At 36.4% G+C, this 18,933-nt stretch overlaps 1 protein-coding gene across 1 annotated transcript; it reads right to left on the minus strand.

Moving 5' to 3' along the window:
- Positions 1 to 1,812: 1,812 nt before the first annotated feature.
- LOC134622998 (major histocompatibility complex class I-related gene protein-like) lies at positions 1,813 to 14,205 on the minus strand. The gene is made up of 8 exons (XM_063468249.2): positions 14,109 to 14,205; positions 12,106 to 12,366; positions 6,435 to 6,713; positions 5,347 to 5,649; positions 4,759 to 4,854; positions 3,889 to 3,906; positions 3,649 to 3,717; positions 1,813 to 3,322 (listed from the first exon to the last, which is right to left on the minus strand). Exons 1-7 carry the CDS (start codon positions 14,173 to 14,175, stop codon positions 3,671 to 3,673), a joined length of 1,071 nt encoding a protein of 356 aa, XP_063324319.2. The 5' UTR covers positions 14,176 to 14,205; the 3' UTR covers positions 1,813 to 3,322; positions 3,649 to 3,670.
- Between the last annotated feature and the right edge of the window lie 4,728 nt (positions 14,206 to 18,933).

Raw genomic sequence — 18,933 nt, forward strand, 5'->3', positions numbered from 1 at the left:
GCCAAATGTGATGAAATAAGGAGGCGGGGAGAGAGGCCGGGTGTTTCTGCCTTTGCTTCCACACAGAAATATGTTTAGTTTATGAATCATGCTGCTCAGACTTTTTGTAGTTTAAAGTTTCTATTGTTTCTATTGTGTCTCTGTGTTGTTAGGCTCCCTTTAGAGTGAAAACATTGCCTAATAAAATGTCACTAGAGCACAAACACAGAGTACAGGGTGGGCCATTTATATGGATACACCGTAATAAAATGGGAATGGTTGGTGATATTAAAGTCCTGTTTGTGGCACATTAGTATATGTGAGGGGACAAACTCCTCAAGATGGGTGGTGACCATGGTGGCCATTTAGAAGTCGGCCATCTTGGATACAACTTTTGTTTTTTCAATAGGAAGAGGGCCATGTGACACATCAAACTTATTGGTAATGTCACAAGAAAAACAATGGTGTGCTTGGTTTCAACGTAACTTTATTCTTTCATGAGTTATTTACAAGTTTCTCTGTATTCACAGCCATCGACATGTCAAAGAAGTTAACACGTGAGGAGCGGATCGAAATTGTGTTGATATCTGGTGAACGCAGTAACCGGGTCATTGCAGCAGATTTCAATGCAAGACACCCTACGAGACCACCCATCTCCCATGATACAGTTAGCAAACTGCTTGCTAAGTTTCGTGAAACTGGTTCAGTGTTGAATTTGCCAAAATGTGGACACAAGAAAACTGTCACTAATAAAGAAACATCAGTGGCTGTCCTAGCTTCATTCAGCAAGAGCCCACAGCGTAGCACTCGCCGCATGTCACTGGAGAGTGGCATTAGTCGAACATCCCTTCGGCGCATATTAGCTACTCACAAATGGCACCCTTACAAACTCCAGGTACTGCAGCATCTCAACGAGGGTGACCCAGATCGGGCATGAATTTGACAGAATTTGCAGAATGGGCAAAACAAAAATTGTCACCATTTTTGGAAAAAAACGAGGACAATTTGTGTTTCCTTTTTTATTTTATCGTAGTTTTGTTTTTAGTTTTGACAGACTCAATACATTTAACTTTGTCATAAACTTTTTCTTTTATGAGCCTTTAAGATTAGTTGAGTGGCCGCATGATTTTTCATTTGCTCAACTAGTGTGATGAAATCAGTTTTTCTACTTTTTTTTGGCCTCACTGTAGATGTTTAAGATGCTGTAATTCTTAATGTTTGTGATTTATTAAAGGCTACATATTCTGTTTTGAGGCTGGACAATATGCAAGTTTTTTATTTATTTCACTGTAACATCCCCAAAACACCATTTTTAAAGATATGTTCTTGTATTGTATTTTTATTTTCTGAAGTAATATACCCACTGAGACCCAGCCTTATTTCTTCAAGCACCGCCCTCTACTCATGTTGTCTCTGTGTATCTCCTTCTTCAGATTCTTCACTGAGATCACAACCTTGACACCTAAAATTCCAAATACTCGAGTTTAGTTATGAGGAGCAGTTAGAACAAGGAAACCAAGCCTTTCTTAACAATGGTACTCTTCTGCATCCAAGTACCAAACTCAAATTTGTTATATATTGCAGAGTGTCAGAAATGGTCAAATACAAAATGTGTCCTTCCAGCGCAGAATTTGATAATGTAGCCGTGGCCCTGATAACAAAGTATCCGTGCTTAAAGGACCAAGGTTCAGTCACCGGCTATTAAAGATGGAAAGTCAGCCTGAAATACAAAATAGCAAACTAGACTAAGGAACATCAGCTGCCAAAAGCTGACCATTAATTCAGTGAAAGAAGGGCAGCCGAACCACAGACCCCATACCGTGGATTTTTTTTTTTTAATGTAGCAGGTAAAACCAAACGTTTTTTGAATACAGCCTTTCACAGATGACGCCCTTTACCACAAGTACACAAGTTTGATTTATAACGAACCTTTTTGGAAAGTTTGCGTGCATCCTGCTGCTGGGGGGAAATATTACCGATGACTATTTATTGGCAGGCGCTGAAACAAACAACTTATCATCATTCTTTTCATTCTGACATTTACTCGCTAGTCCCAAAGTTGGATTGTTATCACCATGGATGAAAGCTTAGAGGTGAGTGTTTTTTCTGTTTAATCATTTTATTTATAACCACATTTAAAAACAACACAGGTTGACCAAAGTGCTGTACAGACTAAAAAAAGCAGCTCAAACAAAGACAAAGAACAAAACAAAACTCAGTTACAATTAAAAGCTAAAGAGTAAAAATGTGTTTTCAAGCTGGTTTTAAAAATGTCGTGTTGGAGAGAACCTAATTTCAAGAGGCAGACGGTTCCAAAGTTTAGGCGCAGCAATCGCAAAGGCCCGGTCTCCTCTGTTGTAAAAGTAGCTCAAAAAATAAAGAAAAACTCTTTACCTCACAAAACCAAAATACCTCATCCGAGGATGAAATTGTTTTAATGTATATGAAATTCTTTGCACGGGTGTCGGTACTTTGCTAGGTTACAAGCATTAAGAAATACTAATATTGATTAGAGGGGTTGTTTTTATGGGTGACGTTTTGTTCACTCCTTCTTATTTTGTGGAAAACAAGGCAGTTTCTCACAGTAATTATCTTTTAGGGTTTGTTTTTCTGTCTATTGAGAGTTTTCTGCTAATGAGAAAACCTGATGTAAAAGTGACTCTAAAATAAAGAAAAGTCTTTCCCACACAAAACCAAAATACCTCATCTGAGGGTGTTTTAATAAAATTATTTGGGAGCGAGGTCTGAATATGTGCGCGGTGCTTTTTTTTTTTTTTTTTTTTAACTCAGTGTTATTTTACACGTACAAGAGTGTATGAAATTCTTTGCATCGATACTTTGCTAAGTTATAAGCAATAGGATAATCAGATAATCTTAAAATCCTAATGCTAGGTTACAGGCATTAGGGTGGTCAGAATATCGGATAATCTTAAAGGTTTTTATTTTATTGCGTATGTAATAAGAAAGCAAAATAAATCCGCTATTGTAAAAAATAATAGCTCTTTACCGAGAAAATGGTTATCAAGATCTCTGTCATAATATTGATACTAATACTGAAACATTTAAACAGAATTAGATCTTTTTTTTAAAAATTGCCTTTTTTAAACTGAAAACAACATATTCAGAATAATTTAATGCCACCATTATGATGTATATGTTAATGATGTAATGTTTGCCAACTCATTTTCAAACTCCTTTCCTTTAAATCTTGACTAATAAGCATCTGCAACTATATTTTAGACTTTAGATCTTTTTAACAGATTTTATGATGTGAACAATCAACAAATTCAATGAATTCCAGTTTATGGAGAAGAATGAGCTGACACGTCTTCTCTCAGGTTCTCTGTAGAGATAAAAAAGAAATAAAATAAATTAAGGATTAATCAAATCCACAAATAACATATTTACAGTTTTATTAAGATCTAAAATTCTGATTCAATCGAGTATTTACTTCATATGTTTCTGAATGGAATTAACACATTTGTTTTAATTTTGTTAAATCATTTCATGAAACGTTATTTTGAAAGCATCTTTCTCTTATATGATTTAAAGTTATACTAAAGCACTTTTTTTTGGATATATTTAAACAGGAGATTTTACTACAGCCACTATTTTACATTAGTTTTAAAAGAAAGCTAAAACATGAGACACAAATATGAAGTAACTCACTGTGTGCAGAGCTGTTTGTGGTTTAGGCTTTAGGAATCATTTGCTCCTGGACTTCACGGTTCTCTACAGCTGTAGGTCAGAAACACAATGTTAGTCCACATCCTGCTCTCATCTGTCACTTTTACTACAATCAAACACAACAGGAAACAGCCCTGAAAGACTCTTTAGATTAAAGTACAGAAACCCTTTTTAATTTAGTGTGAACAAGAGATTAGAGGCAAGGGACAAAGTTTAACTTACGAGATGGGGGACGTTTGTCTGAAATAAAAAGGAAAAAATACATCATTTTAATAATTTGTTATAAATGTTAACATAATTTTTTTCATGTATTATACAAGGCATGAAACATAATTTCATATTTTCATTTTGCAATCTGGACAAAAGCATTAATTTAATTTGTAAAATTAAAAACATAGACACTGGGCTTTCTCACTAATGTGTTTATAGATATATTCTGACTTTTCCCACAAAATGTGCTCGTGTAAAATTTATAAGTAAAGCGACTGAAGGTAGAGAACGTACACATTTCTAATGCTGGTAAAGGTGTACCTTAGGATGTGTGTGTTTGGCAGAGTTGATGGTTAAGAAAAGAGAAACAATGTTTGGGTTTCAATAACTGAGTTGGTGTTTATTTTGTTCCTTGACAACCAAACTGTAGCTCAGGTGTAAAAAAACAAACAAAAAACAAAAAAACCACAAAGACAGAAAGAAAAATGATGCAGAAAAAAGTAAATATCAGACAAGAAGAAAAAGTGAAGTAACTGGACAAAAACCTACAAGTGGGATAATGCAGAGAAATGAAGGGCAAGTTATGAAACACAACAAGCATGATTAATGAATATCGTTGTAATATATTGAGGATTTAAAAGAGTCTGATCATCCTGCTGGCAGAGAAAGTGTTAAAATACTTTAATATTAACCTGAAGACTCAGCTTACACTGCTTTTGGTTGTTACCTGTTTAATCCTGTGTGCATTGTTTGTTTTCTTTTGAAAACTGTTAGTAATGACTTCAATTAAGTTATATTACTCTTACTATCATTATTATTGTTTGCACTATGTCATCATTGTTGTTGCATTATACAAGAAAATCCAGGAAGTTTGTTTCTCACCTGTCCTCTTTTTGTAAATAATGAATGCGATCACAGCGATGGCGGCAAGAACAACCACAGCAACAACAACAGGGATGATCAGGGAGAAGGAATTTCCTGTGGATCACAGAACAAACAAAAGGTGAGAACAAAAAGTTTCCAATCAGATAACAATCATGTACAATAGCTTCGTTTATGGTCACTACATATTTGTCCAACTAATTTTTGTTTTCATTCCAGCAATAAAAGTTCTGCCATTAAATTTAATTTCAATACACTGCCAATAAATCTGAACATAGCAATGTTTCAAAATATACATTTTCCCCCATTTACTATTTAATCTTCTAAAACTGTCCATTAGTCAGATAATCAGTGGCCACACATGAACATGTTTTATATTCATCAATGTTCAGCAAGGAAAAAATGAGGTGGAAAAACACAACTTGGTCTAAACTGATTTAGGTCTTAAAATTATTCTGACAGAAGCTGACAGAAAGAATATCAAAGCAAACAAACTTTCTCATCCAACATGAACCACAGGGCTACTGCAGTAATTCAAGTGTGTGTTTCCCATGTTTATCACTCATCTGATCCTGATTCCAGACTCACCTTCATTGGTCTTGATCTCTGATTTGTCCAGTCTGGTGACGATGTCCTCGTTCACACCAGGGAGCTGAAACACACATCTGTATCTGTGCCAGTCTTCAGGTTTGACTGATGAGACATCCAGGTCAACACTCATCTGGAAGGTCCCGTCATTGTTGGTGAGAATCTCTCCTTTGTTCACACCCTCATGAAGCTCCACTCCATCTTTTTTCCAGACCATCTCGGCTCTGTTAGGATAGAAACCTGTAGCGTGACAGGTGACTGGAGAGGAGGAAGACTTCTGGAGGAGAGACACTGAGGGAAGAACTGGAGAGATATTAAAATTATCATAAGGAGTGAGAAGGATGGACAGGATTAGAAATGAGTATATCAGAGCTAAAACTGTTGAAGATGATCTGCTATGATGACCAGGAGCAACTTTAAAAGATTATTATTATTATTATTATTATTATTATTATTGTTATTGTTATTAAAACCATACCAATTTATTTTGATGTGATGTAGTTTATTAAATTAAATTAAATTTAAAAAATGTGTAAAAATGCCACGCAAAGTGAAATTATATTAACCCTTTCACACATAGGGGTCACTACAGTGGACAACTATTCAAAGGCTGTTTTCTTGTATTTGTGTGAGTGTTGATGGTAAACTTGCACATAAAACACTACATTGGACACTGATGAGTCACTCCATGCCTTGCAGGGTTATAGTTGTTATAGTTGTTACATATATTGTTATACTGTTGTAAAATATTTTTAAAATATATTAAAAAAAAATTTTTTTTGTTGTTATAGTTTTTACACAGTGTATATTAATTATTCATTTGTCAAATTCATAAGTCAAAATGTTTGTTGTACAACTAAGTGGACATGTAAAAATACTCTTTGAAAATGAAAAGTTCATGTTTAAAAAAATGAAGTTCAAAAATCTTTTTTTCATGCCTTAAGATGAATAAAAATACTCAAGAAAAAAAAGCCCTGATTGAGGTTTTCATAATTCATGCATGAAAAGGTTAATTTAATATCATATTAAGTAATAAACTGAGACATATAACTTTTGGTTAACAATCTAATTCTGGTCATAGATTTTACCTGTCCTCATCAGAGAGCTCCTCCCATAGTTCACATACTTCTTCAGCCACTCAGGACACTCCTGGGTGAGGTAGTTCTTATACTGTGTGATCGTAGCTTTGTTACTGTCCAACTTCATCTTTGTCATGTGAGCCTGTTGTTTTGGAGCGACCCATGTCTCTTTCTTCAGGTCAAAGCTTATGAAGTCCTTTCCATCATAACCAAACTGCTCATATCCATTCACTTTATCTGTTTCTTCATCCCATTCACAGCCGCACATCTGCTGGAAAATGTGAACACCTGACAGAACAACAGAGACAAAGACTGCAGTGAACCAGAGAGAGACTGCACTAAAGTCTTACACTGACACAGAGACGTGATCAACATATAGAGGATCTACATTTATGGCTGCTTTTGTCTCAGTGGAAGATTTTTAAAACCAATCATCATTAACAATGTAGATTTTAGAAAAAGACACTGGGAAAAAACAGAATTCATTTTCTCCCGTTAGCACATCTACGTCCTGCCTGCAGAGATATCACTGCACAGTTTATCTCTGCTGTTGTAGGTGGAGCAACTTCCTGTGAGCTGCAGGATCAGACAAACACACTAAGCTGGCGTCCTGAGCAGCCGACACAGATCCTGATTCTAGATTTACTTTCCATCCTCTGAAACTCTGCAGCCGTTATCAGTCCAACAAAATCCTTCCTGTGAGAAACTAAACACCAGACTGTCCTGAGGTTTTTCTAGAGGTGTCTCTGTTTAATATGATCATGTGATGTTAATCTAATCTGGAGTTCTACTTACAGTATTTCAGGCTCCAGCAAATGCTTCATGTCATCATTGATGATTATGCAAGAAATAATTTTTGATAAATCAGTTAATTTCTCTGGCAGCACGGTGGTTAGCACTGTTGCCGCACAGCAAGAAGATCCTGAGTTCAATTCCACCATCAGGCCGGGGTCTTTCTGTGTGGAGTTTGCATGTTCTCCCCATGTTTGCGTGGGTTCCCTCCGGGTGCTCCGGCTTCCTTCCACCGTCCAAAGACATGCAGCTTGTGGGGATAGGTTAATTGGATAATCCAAATTGCCCATAGGTGTGAATGTGAGTGCGAATGGTTGTCTGTCCCTGTGTGTTGGCCCTGCGACAGACTGGCGACCTGTCCAGGGTGTACCCTGCCTCTCGCCCTATGACAGCTATCTGCAGGTGAGAGCGACACGAGGAGTCATTCCTGCTTTTATAACATCGCTGCTCTCAAAGCCACGAGAAACGCCTCGGTGCATCATCACAGGTATTTTCTTTATATGAACATGTGGAGTTACACACCATCTAGGTTCAAATTCCACACTTTTCCAGCCCGTTTGGTTAATAAATTATATTAAAATTGCTAATCAATAAATCAGGACGCCGTGAATGTCCATGAAAATCTTGCAAAAACACCTCCTTATAGGCGGCAACAAAGTGAATGTGGGATGAGCTGGTGTTGTCTGCACTCCTTTGATTGGAGTGTAGATTAAGTGGAGGAGAAACATGGGGAGGCCCTGCATGAGTCAAGAAAACGCTCACAGCTGTCACTGATAGAGGTGGGCGGGTCGATCCAAATATCGATAGTATTGATACCAACACTAGTATTGGTTATGGATCAATACTAGCATGACTGGATTGATACTTTGCTTTCATCCTTCAAGTTCAGTATGTAGCCCGCTGAACTGTGTTAATTATTTCTGTAGTGGGGATTCCCTTTGTCCAAACAAACATCCTACAGTTTAAAATTCACAAGCCACTGCTGCACTGTGGTAATGTTTTGTATGCAGGCAAAAGACGTCCAACTATCAAACTCGAAAGTTGCATTTTATTGTTTATTTTTCCAGTTTGGCAAGCACTAACAAAGATCCATCTTTGTTCCTACCTGCTGCTTCTCCTGCTCTGGTAAAAAAACATAGGCCCACCCCAGTGCATTCTGGTCCTATACCAGTCCCTTTATTTATAAAAAAAAAAAAAGAAAAGAAAAAAAAAGACCTTACAGTTTTTCCTGGCTGACTTAGCAAGATAAACAACAAAACAAAACAAAACAAAGCAAATATTAACCTACAAATAAACTTGTAAATAACCCAAAATATAAACAAACCAACAACAAACCCCAACAAATTTCAGAATAACAAAAATAAAGAATAAAAAGCTCCAACAATTTCTTTGGAAAAATAAACCTCAAACATGCACTATGAAAAATGTCCAAACCTTTTTGTGTGCTTTAGAGACAGAATTTACATTACAGGTCTCCAAAAAACTGAGTCTCAAAAAGCATGAAAAGCTGAAAAGTGTGTTTTGTGTTGTCAACTAATTATTGTGGAAAGTAACAATCACAGTGATATAGTGGTCATGGCACACTACTCTCCCCCAATTAGCTGCCTGAATAACTTAAAATTATTGGAACTGATATCGACAATACTGCGCCTGTATTTACTGAAAGTGTGAATGTTGAATGTTTTTGTTGAAATGTCCAGGCAAGTATATACATGTTAAATGATAAGATATACGTGTTCAAATAGCGTCAATTAACTCACAACTATATGATAATTCTTCATAACTAAACAATAAGAACAAGTAGTCTGATGTCCTGTGATCATTATGAAGCTATAATTTGAAATACAATAACACGTTAAGTTTTTGTACAAAGTATCGGTATCGGATCAGTATTGTTGATACCACCCTGAATATTACTTCGGGAAAGGAAATAAGTGGTATCGCACATCACTGAGCGCCGGAAAAAGCAAGCTCAGTGACCCGCCAAGAGCGCTGTTATTTTCCGCCGCTCGTAAATGTTGCGTAGATGAGTGACCAAAGCTGTGTTTAATGACCAAAACAACCCGTGGGTTTTTTCACCGCTCATAGGGAGGCTTTCTGGAAGGGTTCTTGCTGAATTTTACGGCGTCCTGATTTAACGACACCACCTTAATAATCAACCTTCAACCAGTTTATGGGAAAAGTGAGACATTTTAACACTTTACTTTCCTTGATTATATTTTCAGGTTGTTGTTTATTAGTAAAAAAAACAACAAAAAAAACACATTAAATTTTAAATCTGGGACCAAAAATATTAAACATAGACTGAAACTCATATTTACTGTCTTATTTTTAAATAGGACAAAAATCAGTGTAAAATTTAGAGAAACTGTTAACTGTTAAACGTCTGTCTGTTAGTTTGTGTTTCTTATTGTTGGTCTATCTACTTCTCACCAAACTGTTGTACTATTAATATGGTTGACCATAATATTTTATTAACAAGGTTAGAATACACTGTGGGCATTCGGGGTGAAGCCCTTAACTGGTTCAAATCATACCTTTTGAACAGGTCTTTCTCCGTTACCTTGGGTACTTATTCTTCCTCAACTGCATCCTTATGCTGTGGTGTGCCCCAAGGCTCTGTGCTTGGCCCAATGTTATTCTCATTATACATGTTCCCCCTAGGCTTAATCTTTGAAAAATATAACATTTCTTATCACCTCTATGCCGATGATATACAAATTTATTTTCAATTAGATGATGACGACATTGCTCCTTCGTTGCACTGCTTCCTCGAGTGCATGAGAGAAGTCAGAGAATGGCTTTCAGACAATTCCCTTATCCTGAATGAAAAGAAAACGGAGATTGTGGTGTTTGGCAACCATATCCCCCGGGGCCTATTAGCTGATACCTTTGGTTCCTTTTCCACTTCTTTCTCTGACTCAGTTAGTGACCTAGGTGTCCTGCTGGACAGCTCTTTCAAATTTAACAAACAAGTGTCTTCAGTAATCAAATCTAGCTTTTACCAACTGCGCCTTATTGCTAAGGCTAAGCACTATGTCCCTCATAAAGATCTTGTAAAGCTCATTCATGCTTTTGTGACTTCTAGATTGGATTACTGTAATTCTCTCTACTTTGGTCTTCACTCCGCTCTCCTTCACAGACTTCAGCTTGTCCAGAATGCTGCGGCTCGCCTCCTGACTGGCACTAGAAAGCATGCCTCTATCACCCCAGTTCTTATTGATTTGCATTGGTTACCTATAAAATATCGCATTGAATTTAAAATATTGTTGCTCACCTTCAAAATTATAAATAATTTAGCCCCTCGTTATCTTGTCGATCTTCTTAGTCTATATGTCCCTGGGCGAGCCCTCAGGTCTTCAGCCCAATTACTCCTGGCTCAGCCTAGATCTAGACTTAAATCTAGAGGTGACCGTGCTTTTGCCCTGGTTGCACCGAATCTGTGGAACAACCTTCCTATCGCTATCCGTGCGTCAGACTCCGTTTTATCTTTTAAATCCCGTTTAAAAACTCATTTATTCAACATAGCTTTTCCATCTAGTTAGTGTCCCTGTTTTATATTGGTTCAATTTCTTATTTATGTACTTTATCTTTTAGCTATATCTGTTCTAAGTAACTTTGTTCTTATATTCCCTTTTATTGCTGCGTAATTAGTGCCCTTAACCTGATGACATATGTGGTACTTTGTTAATAGTCTATTATTTATTGTCTTAATTTTCCTGTTTTTATTGTAAAGCACTTTGGTGTACCGCTGGTCTTTTAAACGTGCTATACAAATAAAGTTGTATTGTATTGTATTGAAGTAAAACTAAAAGTTAAATATTTATTTATTTTCCACAGAGTAGCTTTAAGTTTGTCACCGATTTATTTATGGAACCTCTGCTAATGAAAGATAATCCTGAAAACATTTCCTCATGAAAACGGGCTGAATGTCTGTTTTATTTTCACAATGGTTGATGCATTTAGTTAAATTCATTCATAAAGAGGCCGTGGACAGTGAACGGGTCACTGAGCTGTCTCTACTTTCAGCCTGTTACAAAGTCAACCCTGTTTGATTCTACTTTTTGTATTAAATATAACATTATTATTATTATTATTATTATTATGTGTTTAATGGAATCTGGAAAAACTGCTGTCAAAACTGTGACATCACAGCACATTCAACATCTCAGCTAGATGATAAATTATTTCATCCTAAGATGCTGTTGATGGTGTCTGACATATTTTCTTTTTCTATAATTTATTACAACATGTGATTATTTGTGAGGGACGTCTGAACTGAGACACGGAGCGACTTCCTGTGAGCTACAGGAACAGACAAACACACTAAGATGGATCCTGAGCAGCAGACACAGATCCTGATCCTGGGTTTAAGTTTCCATCCTCTGAAACTCTGCAGCCTCCTATCGTTCTAAAAAAAATCGTATAACTGCGGGAAAACTACACACCAGACTATGTTGAGGTCTTTCTAGAAGCTTCCACTGAAGTAGAGTTTCAGTCCAGGATTGTTTTTATTAAAAGTCAAATATTAGTTCACAATAATTGTAAAACAAATACATCTCAGACTGACTATTTAGATCCAGCTGATTTTCTGGAGATTATTTTCTGAATAATCGATTATTAAGAAATTGTAGCAAAAACAACCATCAAGGTTTCAGAGGCAAAAAATCCTAAATATAAACAGAAAACTTCAAATATCATGAATTTATCTTTATTATTTGATTATTGTACTGTAGTTCTACATTTATTACGAATTATTATGTTAATAATTTTAATCTGTAATCTGAATGAAATATTTAATGTGTGTGCAAACCTGTTTACTACTGTAAACAAAACACACTAAATACATTAACAGCAAATATCAGTAAAAAATGAAACATGAACAAACCTCCAGTTTGGTTGAAGCGCTCCTTTGCAATCTCAATGTTGACTTTGAACGTCTTCTGCTGACCCCTGGAGATATCAGTGTTCCTCTCCCAGTACTGCTGATCTGTGTTCTTGGCAATCCAGTCCTGTTTGGGCACAGCTTTCTCCATGTTGCTGTCATAATAATCAATCTGAACATCATCAACCATCCCAACAACCACAAACTCTGGGAAGTTTGGGACTTGAGAGGACGCAGTGTAGAAATACTTCAGAGAGTGGGTCACTGTAAGAAACAGTTAATGTTGTGAGATCTCAGGAACACAGATTTGTAAATTATTTTATTTTTTAAATAACACAATAACAAAAACTACAGCACATTAAGGACATCCTGTAATAATCCTGCTGTCCCTTCAATAAACACAAAATAGATTTATGAATAGATATTCAGTGTTTAATGTCATTTTTCTGATCCTCTTTTCTTCAAAACTTCAAATTCTAGTTTGAACCTGATTATTCACAGAAAGTTTTAAAACTGGTGTTTATCCTTCAGTTTGGTTTAATTCAGTTTTCATGATTGATGGTTTGAACTCATTATAGGTTTTAATTTAACTATATTTTTATTTTGTTTTCATTGTTAAACAAAATACATATTATTTTTAATCTGTTTTGCTTTTGTTACGCAGCGTGACTTCTGAAGTGAGTTGTTCTCTTTTGCATTTCAATTTTTGATATTTCAAATTATATGAATTGATTGAAGCATATCGATGCTTCTTCTTTGTTTATATTTTTTTTATAGATTTTTCTTTAAGCTTAAAATTGTTACAGAAAGTTTTACTTCCAATATCTTTGATCGATAATATTATCAATAAAACCAAAACTAATGTTAGGTAACTATTATTTGGGGAATATTATCTGAGCAATTGTTATTTCATCTTTTATTCTGTAATCAGGTTTTCAGTTGAGTTTTCAGTTATCAAAAGTCAACAATATTTGTTAGTTTAAAACTCTTCTCATTAGCGCTCCCTGGTGGAGATTGTTTATAAATTGCAAAAGTTTTCTGGTATTTCTCGCCTGCAGCTTCTTATTGATCATTCAGCAGTGATACCAACATTAGTTCATGATGGTATGTGTAGTGTATTGGCACTTTACATACATAAACTATCTGATATTATTAAGTAATAATGATTTAATTTTCACCTCAATTCAGTTCAATTGAATTCTATTTTATTTTATTTATACACGTCACAACAAAGTCACCCCATTGCGCTGTTAATAAAGCAATAACACCAGAAAAACAGTGAACTTCATATCCGGGTGTAACTACTCGTTAGTTACGATATGTGTGCGCATGTTTGTCAAACAGAAAATATTCACAAGCATAACACTGGTGAATAATACTGAAGACAATACAAAGCAGGAGTCTTTTAACTTTTAATAGACTACATCAAATGACATGTGGCTCTTCATATACTGAACAAATAATTTTTAAATAATAGTAAAATAAAAATAATATTTATAAAGATACTTAAATGAACTTTAGTTAACTTTAATAAGCAGCTGTTGTGTGAAAATGTTTTAAACCCTCGTGAAAATTAAAATGGTACTTAGTTTTTAAAATAAACGTTTTAATTATTGTCACCAGATTATCATCAGACCTCCTCACTGATGTTTTATTTGTTGGACTGTTTGGAGAGACAGCAGAGTCACAACGCTTAAAAATGCGTCACGAACGGTTTAAACCCGGAAATCATCAAATAGTTTGGGACATGAGTCGCCTTGTTTTAATCTTTGCCTTCATCTAAACTTTAATGTTTATTATTAGGTATTGAAGAGAAAAACAGACGATTTAATTACCTGTATAATATAATTGATTGTTTCTAAACATTGACATTATCTACTAGGATCCATTACAACTAAATGTTTAGCGTACAGGAACTTTCAGGGGAGCAAACAGTCCGTCCATTTCTCTTTCAAATTACATAAATCTGACATGTAAAAAGACAAAAATATAACAGTCAAACTGACCTGCCGCTGCCCCCTGTATTCCCAGGAGAAAAACGAAGATGAAGGCCTTCATTGTGACCATAAACATTCACATTGTGACCATATACATCCAAACCTCTAACAGACTTTGTGTGTTCGCTTGTCTAGAAAAAGCGCCTCCATGCTTCCAGCTCAAGTATCAAAGCTAAAATAGGAGCAACGAGGAGAACCAGGAGGTACGTCACCACGGGCTTCATCTGAGCCAATAGGAATTTACTCTGACAGTAAACGTCACTTAAATCTGGGGTAAACGCACCCTTTAGGGTTATCAACGAAAGTGAAAGTAAAATATCTTCATATGAACCATGAATGATGAAGGGAAGGGTTAAGAGGGGATGTTAAGAGTCAAGTCTGGGTTTCAAAAAACAAGCAGAGACAGATAGTAACTAAACTCACAGCAAAGTCCAAATGAAAGAAGCTGCTTGACTTTCCTAGTGTTGGTTAGCTTACTTCATTTCACCCTATAACCCAATGTGACATTTTTCAGTATCACATCTAATAACCGTATCATTAAAAATAATAAAATTGAACAGAAAATGCTTTCAGATATCTAATTAATCATACACAAATTCAAAAAATTATTTATCTAAGCACAATATTGATCCTTAAATTTTTTTAGTGCTGGCATGATTTTCAGTTTTAAAGTGGTGGGACCCATATATTTATATATTTGGGTATAAATAAAACTGAAAACCATGCCAGCCCTAAAAAATTAAGCATCACTAGGCTTCCTCCCACAGTCCAAAGACATGCAGTGGGGTTAGGCTAATTGGAAACTTCAAACTGCCCAGAGGTGTGAATGTGAGTAAAAGTGAGTGCAAATGGTTTTCTCTGTCTCTGTGTTAGCCCTGCGGCAGACTGGCGACCTGTTCAGAGTGTACCCTGCCTCTCGCCCTATGACAGCTGGGATAGGCTCCAGCGACCCCGCGACCGTGAAAAGGATAAGCGGAAGCTGGATATATATATATATATATATATATATATATATATATATATATATATATATATATATGGAGAGAGAGAGAGAGAGCTGTTATAGAGACATAAACAGTGTTACAGCGCCCCCTGCTGACCAATTCCGCGATTGTTACAGCTTTCTTTTCAGTTTGGCACTTTTCTCATAACATATTTGAAGTTTTCAAACCTGAATAAGCGTTTTCCAAAAGACGATAGTTAACATGCAAAAAAACCTGTAACTCAATAAAAACTTTTATTCATTTTGAAATGTCTGAACAAGTCGGTGCAATCACGATAAAATAGTTCCTTCAATACTGTGTAAAACAGCGTGGTCAAAATATTTAGACATTTTGTGAGATACATTAACAGAAAATAAACTTCAATTATACGCAGTACAGGACAGTAGTAATGTAGTCTTAAAAGAACCGGGAATCACAACACAGGAAGTTCGTCCTGCCCCTTTGTCCAGTCAGTCATTCTCTTGCTTTGATATTCCTCTGGCGGGTTTGTGTGTGTGTGTGTGTGTAATCGTTGTGGGCGGCATTTACTTCAAGTCCCCGCCCTGCTCACCTGTGGATCATCACCCACCTTCTTGAGGCAGTGGCTGACAGTCACTCAACTCTAAATCGTTGACCTGCCTTGTGAGTGAAACCATCCCTGAGATATCTGACTGTGTTCTCTACGACTTCTGGCAATTAATTGAATGTTTCCCTGTGCACAGGTCTTCCCTGGTGTCCCATCCCTAAGGAATGTCGAGAGTGTTCCTGTGTTTCCCTCCCTCTAGATTAACATTCTGATCAATTTTGTGTTGTTTTGTTGCCTAAACCTTTGAATCTTTAGATGTGAGTCATGCTCACCAGCTCAAGACTGAACAGCAATAACAAAAAAAGACAAATCTTTACTTTTGATTGTGTAGGTGGAATACCCCGTCCATAGACAGAACAGTTTTCAAGATAAAGTCTGAGTTTTGTTGTTTGTTTGTGTGTCAGACTTTAAGGATGTTGATATATACCTTCCAAATAAAGTTAATGGGTGGGTCATTGTGTGGTGAAAATCAAGAACGCTTGTAGACACATTTTTTATATATATCAATTATTTTATTTTTGTATAACCTTTATTTAATTGTAATATACACCTTTAAGTTATTTATAAACTCAGCTGAACATTGAGACTTTGACACCACATAAAAAACAGACAAAGAATAGGTGACCCATCTACCAAAGGCCTTCTGCAGGGACATAAGTTCAACTCTGTCCCAGACTATTTTGTGACCTTGGAATGATGCTCCTGCATCCTTGTAAGACAAAAGGCATCAGCCTCTGATAGCTAACTTTTCACTTTCATGTAAGTTCTGATGTTTAGTGGTTAATTATAACTGTAATTGGGCCATCCTCTTCTTATGTACAGGGTGGGCCATTTATATGGATACACCGTAATAACATGGGAATGGTTGGTGATATTAAAGTCCTGTTTGTGGCACATTAGTATATGTGAGGGGGCAAACTCCTCAAGATGGGTGGTGACCATGGTGGCCATTTAGAAGTCGGCCATCTTGGATACAACTTTTGTTTTTTCAATAGGAAGAGGGCCATGTGACACATCAAACTTATTGGTAATGTCACAAGAAAAACAATGGTGTGCTTGGTTTCAACGTAACTTTATTCTTTCATGAGTTATTTACAAGTTTCTCTTTGTTCACAGCCATCGACATGTCGAAGAGGTTAACACGTGAGGAGCGGATCGAAATTGTGTTGATATCTGGTGAACGCAGTAACCGGGTCATTGCAGCAGATTTCAATGCAAGACACCCTACGAGACCACCCATCTGCCATGCTACAGTTAGCAAACTGCTTGCTAAGTTTCGTGAAACTGGTTCAGTGTTGAATTTGCCAAAATGTGGACGCAAGAAAACTGTCACTAATGAAGAAACATCAGTGGCTGTCCTAGCTTCATTCAGCAAGAGCCCACAGCGTAGCACTCGCCGCATGTCACTGGAGAGTGGCATTAGTCGAACATCCCTTCGGCGGATATTAGCTACTCACAAATGGCACCCTTACAAACTCCAGCTACTGCAGCATCTCAACGAGGATGACCCAGATCGAGAATTTGCAGAATGGGCAAAACAAAAATTGTCACCATTTTTGGAAAAAAACGAGGACAATTTGTGTTTCCTTTTTTATTTTATCGTAGTTTTGTTTTTAGTTTTGACAGACTCAATACATTTAACTTTGTCATAAACTTTTTCTTTTATGAGCCTTTAAGATTAGTTGAGTGGCCGCATGATTTTTCATTGCTCAACTAGTGTGATGAATATGAACATCTCCAAAACACCATTTTTAAAGATATGTTCTTGTATTGTATTTTTATTTTCTGAAGTAATATACCCACTGAGACCCAGCCTTATTTCTTCAAGCAACGCCCTCTACTCATGTTGTCTCTGTGTATCTCCTTCTTCAGATTCTTCACTGAGATCACAACCTTGATACCTAAAATTCCAAATACTCGAGTTTAGTTATGAGGAGCAGTTAGAACAAGGAAACCAAGCCTTTCTTAACAATGGTACTCTTCTGCATCCAAGTACCAAACTCAAATTAGTTATATTGCAGAGTGTCAGAAATGGTCAAATACAAAATGTGTCCTTCCAGCGTAGAATTTGATAATGTAGCCGTGGCCATGATAACAAAGTATCCGTGTTTAAAGGACCAAGGTTCAGTCACCGGCTATTAAAGATGGAAAGTCAGCCTGAAATACAAAATAGCAAACTAGACTAAGGAACATCGGCTGCCAAAAGCTGACCATTAATTCAGTGAAAGAAGGGCAGCCGAACCACAGACCCCATACCGTGGATTTTTTTTTAAATGTAGCAGGGGGGGGGGGGGGGCGGGGGGATATTACCGATGACTATTTATTGGCAGGCGCTGAAACAAATAACTTATCATCATTCTTTTCATTCTGACATTTACTCGCTAGTCCCAAAGTTGGATTGTTATCACCATGGATGAAAGCTTAGAGGTGAGTGTTTTTTCTGTTTAATCATTTTGTTTATAACCACATTTAAAAACAACACAGGTTGACCAAAGTGCTGTACAGACTAAAAAAAAGCAGCTCAAACAAAGACAAAGAACAAAACAAAACTCAGTTACAATTAAAAGCTAAAGAGTAAAAATGTGTTTTCAAGCTGGTTTTAAAAATGTCGTGTTGGAGAGAACCTAATTTCAAGAGGCAGACGGTTCCAAAGTTTAGGCGCAGCAATCGCAAAGGCCCGGTCTCCTCTGTTGTAAAAGTAGCTCAAAAAATAAAGAAAAACTCTTTACCTCACAAAACCAAAATACCTCATCCGAGGATGAAATTGTTTTAATGTATATGAAATAGGGCTGTTCGATATAACGATATATATCGGATGACGATATAAAAACGTCTATCGTTTCATTTTACGCTATCGTTTGTTTCGTGGTGTCGCAAAATAAACTGTTAACAGCAATATTTTTTCATCATTTTGATGGTCACTGTAGCGGCTATATTAATTTCTTAAAGTTCTCTCTTTCTCTTATATTTAATATAACCACATTACGGACGGACAAGCGCTTGTTTTTTATGCGTTTTCGTTAGCAACAACGACGGTAAAACCACGTCGTGTCCGCTTGTTTATTTTCCACATAAACCTTTCACAATAAAGCTCAAGATCCTGTTGAGGCTTTTCAAAATAAAATGAGTCACGTGAAAGATGCAGCGTATCAAGGGATGAGAAGCAAAAAAGAGCCGTCAGGTGCTAAAAAATAAACCTTAGACTCAAACGTTAGAACAGGCTTTTCTCCGCAGCACGCTGTGTAATAAATACTCACAAAGAAAA

Source organism: Pelmatolapia mariae, linkage group LG22, assembly GCF_036321145.2.
Source record: "Pelmatolapia mariae isolate MD_Pm_ZW linkage group LG22, Pm_UMD_F_2, whole genome shotgun sequence".
In the NCBI taxonomy this organism is placed as follows: domain Eukaryota; kingdom Metazoa; phylum Chordata; class Actinopteri; order Cichliformes; family Cichlidae; genus Pelmatolapia; species Pelmatolapia mariae.

What these genes read in the sequence shown, in the direction of transcription:
- LOC134622998 (XM_063468249.2), bottom strand. Translation starts at nt 14,175, where the DNA reads ATGTTTATGGTCACAATGAAGGCCTTCATCTTCGTTTTTCTCCTGGGA. An exon ending in GCGCTTCAACCAAACTGGAG is followed by an intron (nt 6,714 to 12,105) that starts GTTTGTTCATGT and finishes TTGTTCTGTCAG; the next exon opens with GTGTTCACATTTTCCAGCAG. An exon ending in GAGCTCTCTGATGAGGACAG is followed by an intron (nt 5,650 to 6,434) that starts GTAAAATCTATG and finishes ATATCTCTCCAG; the next exon opens with TTCTTCCCTCAGTGTCTCTC.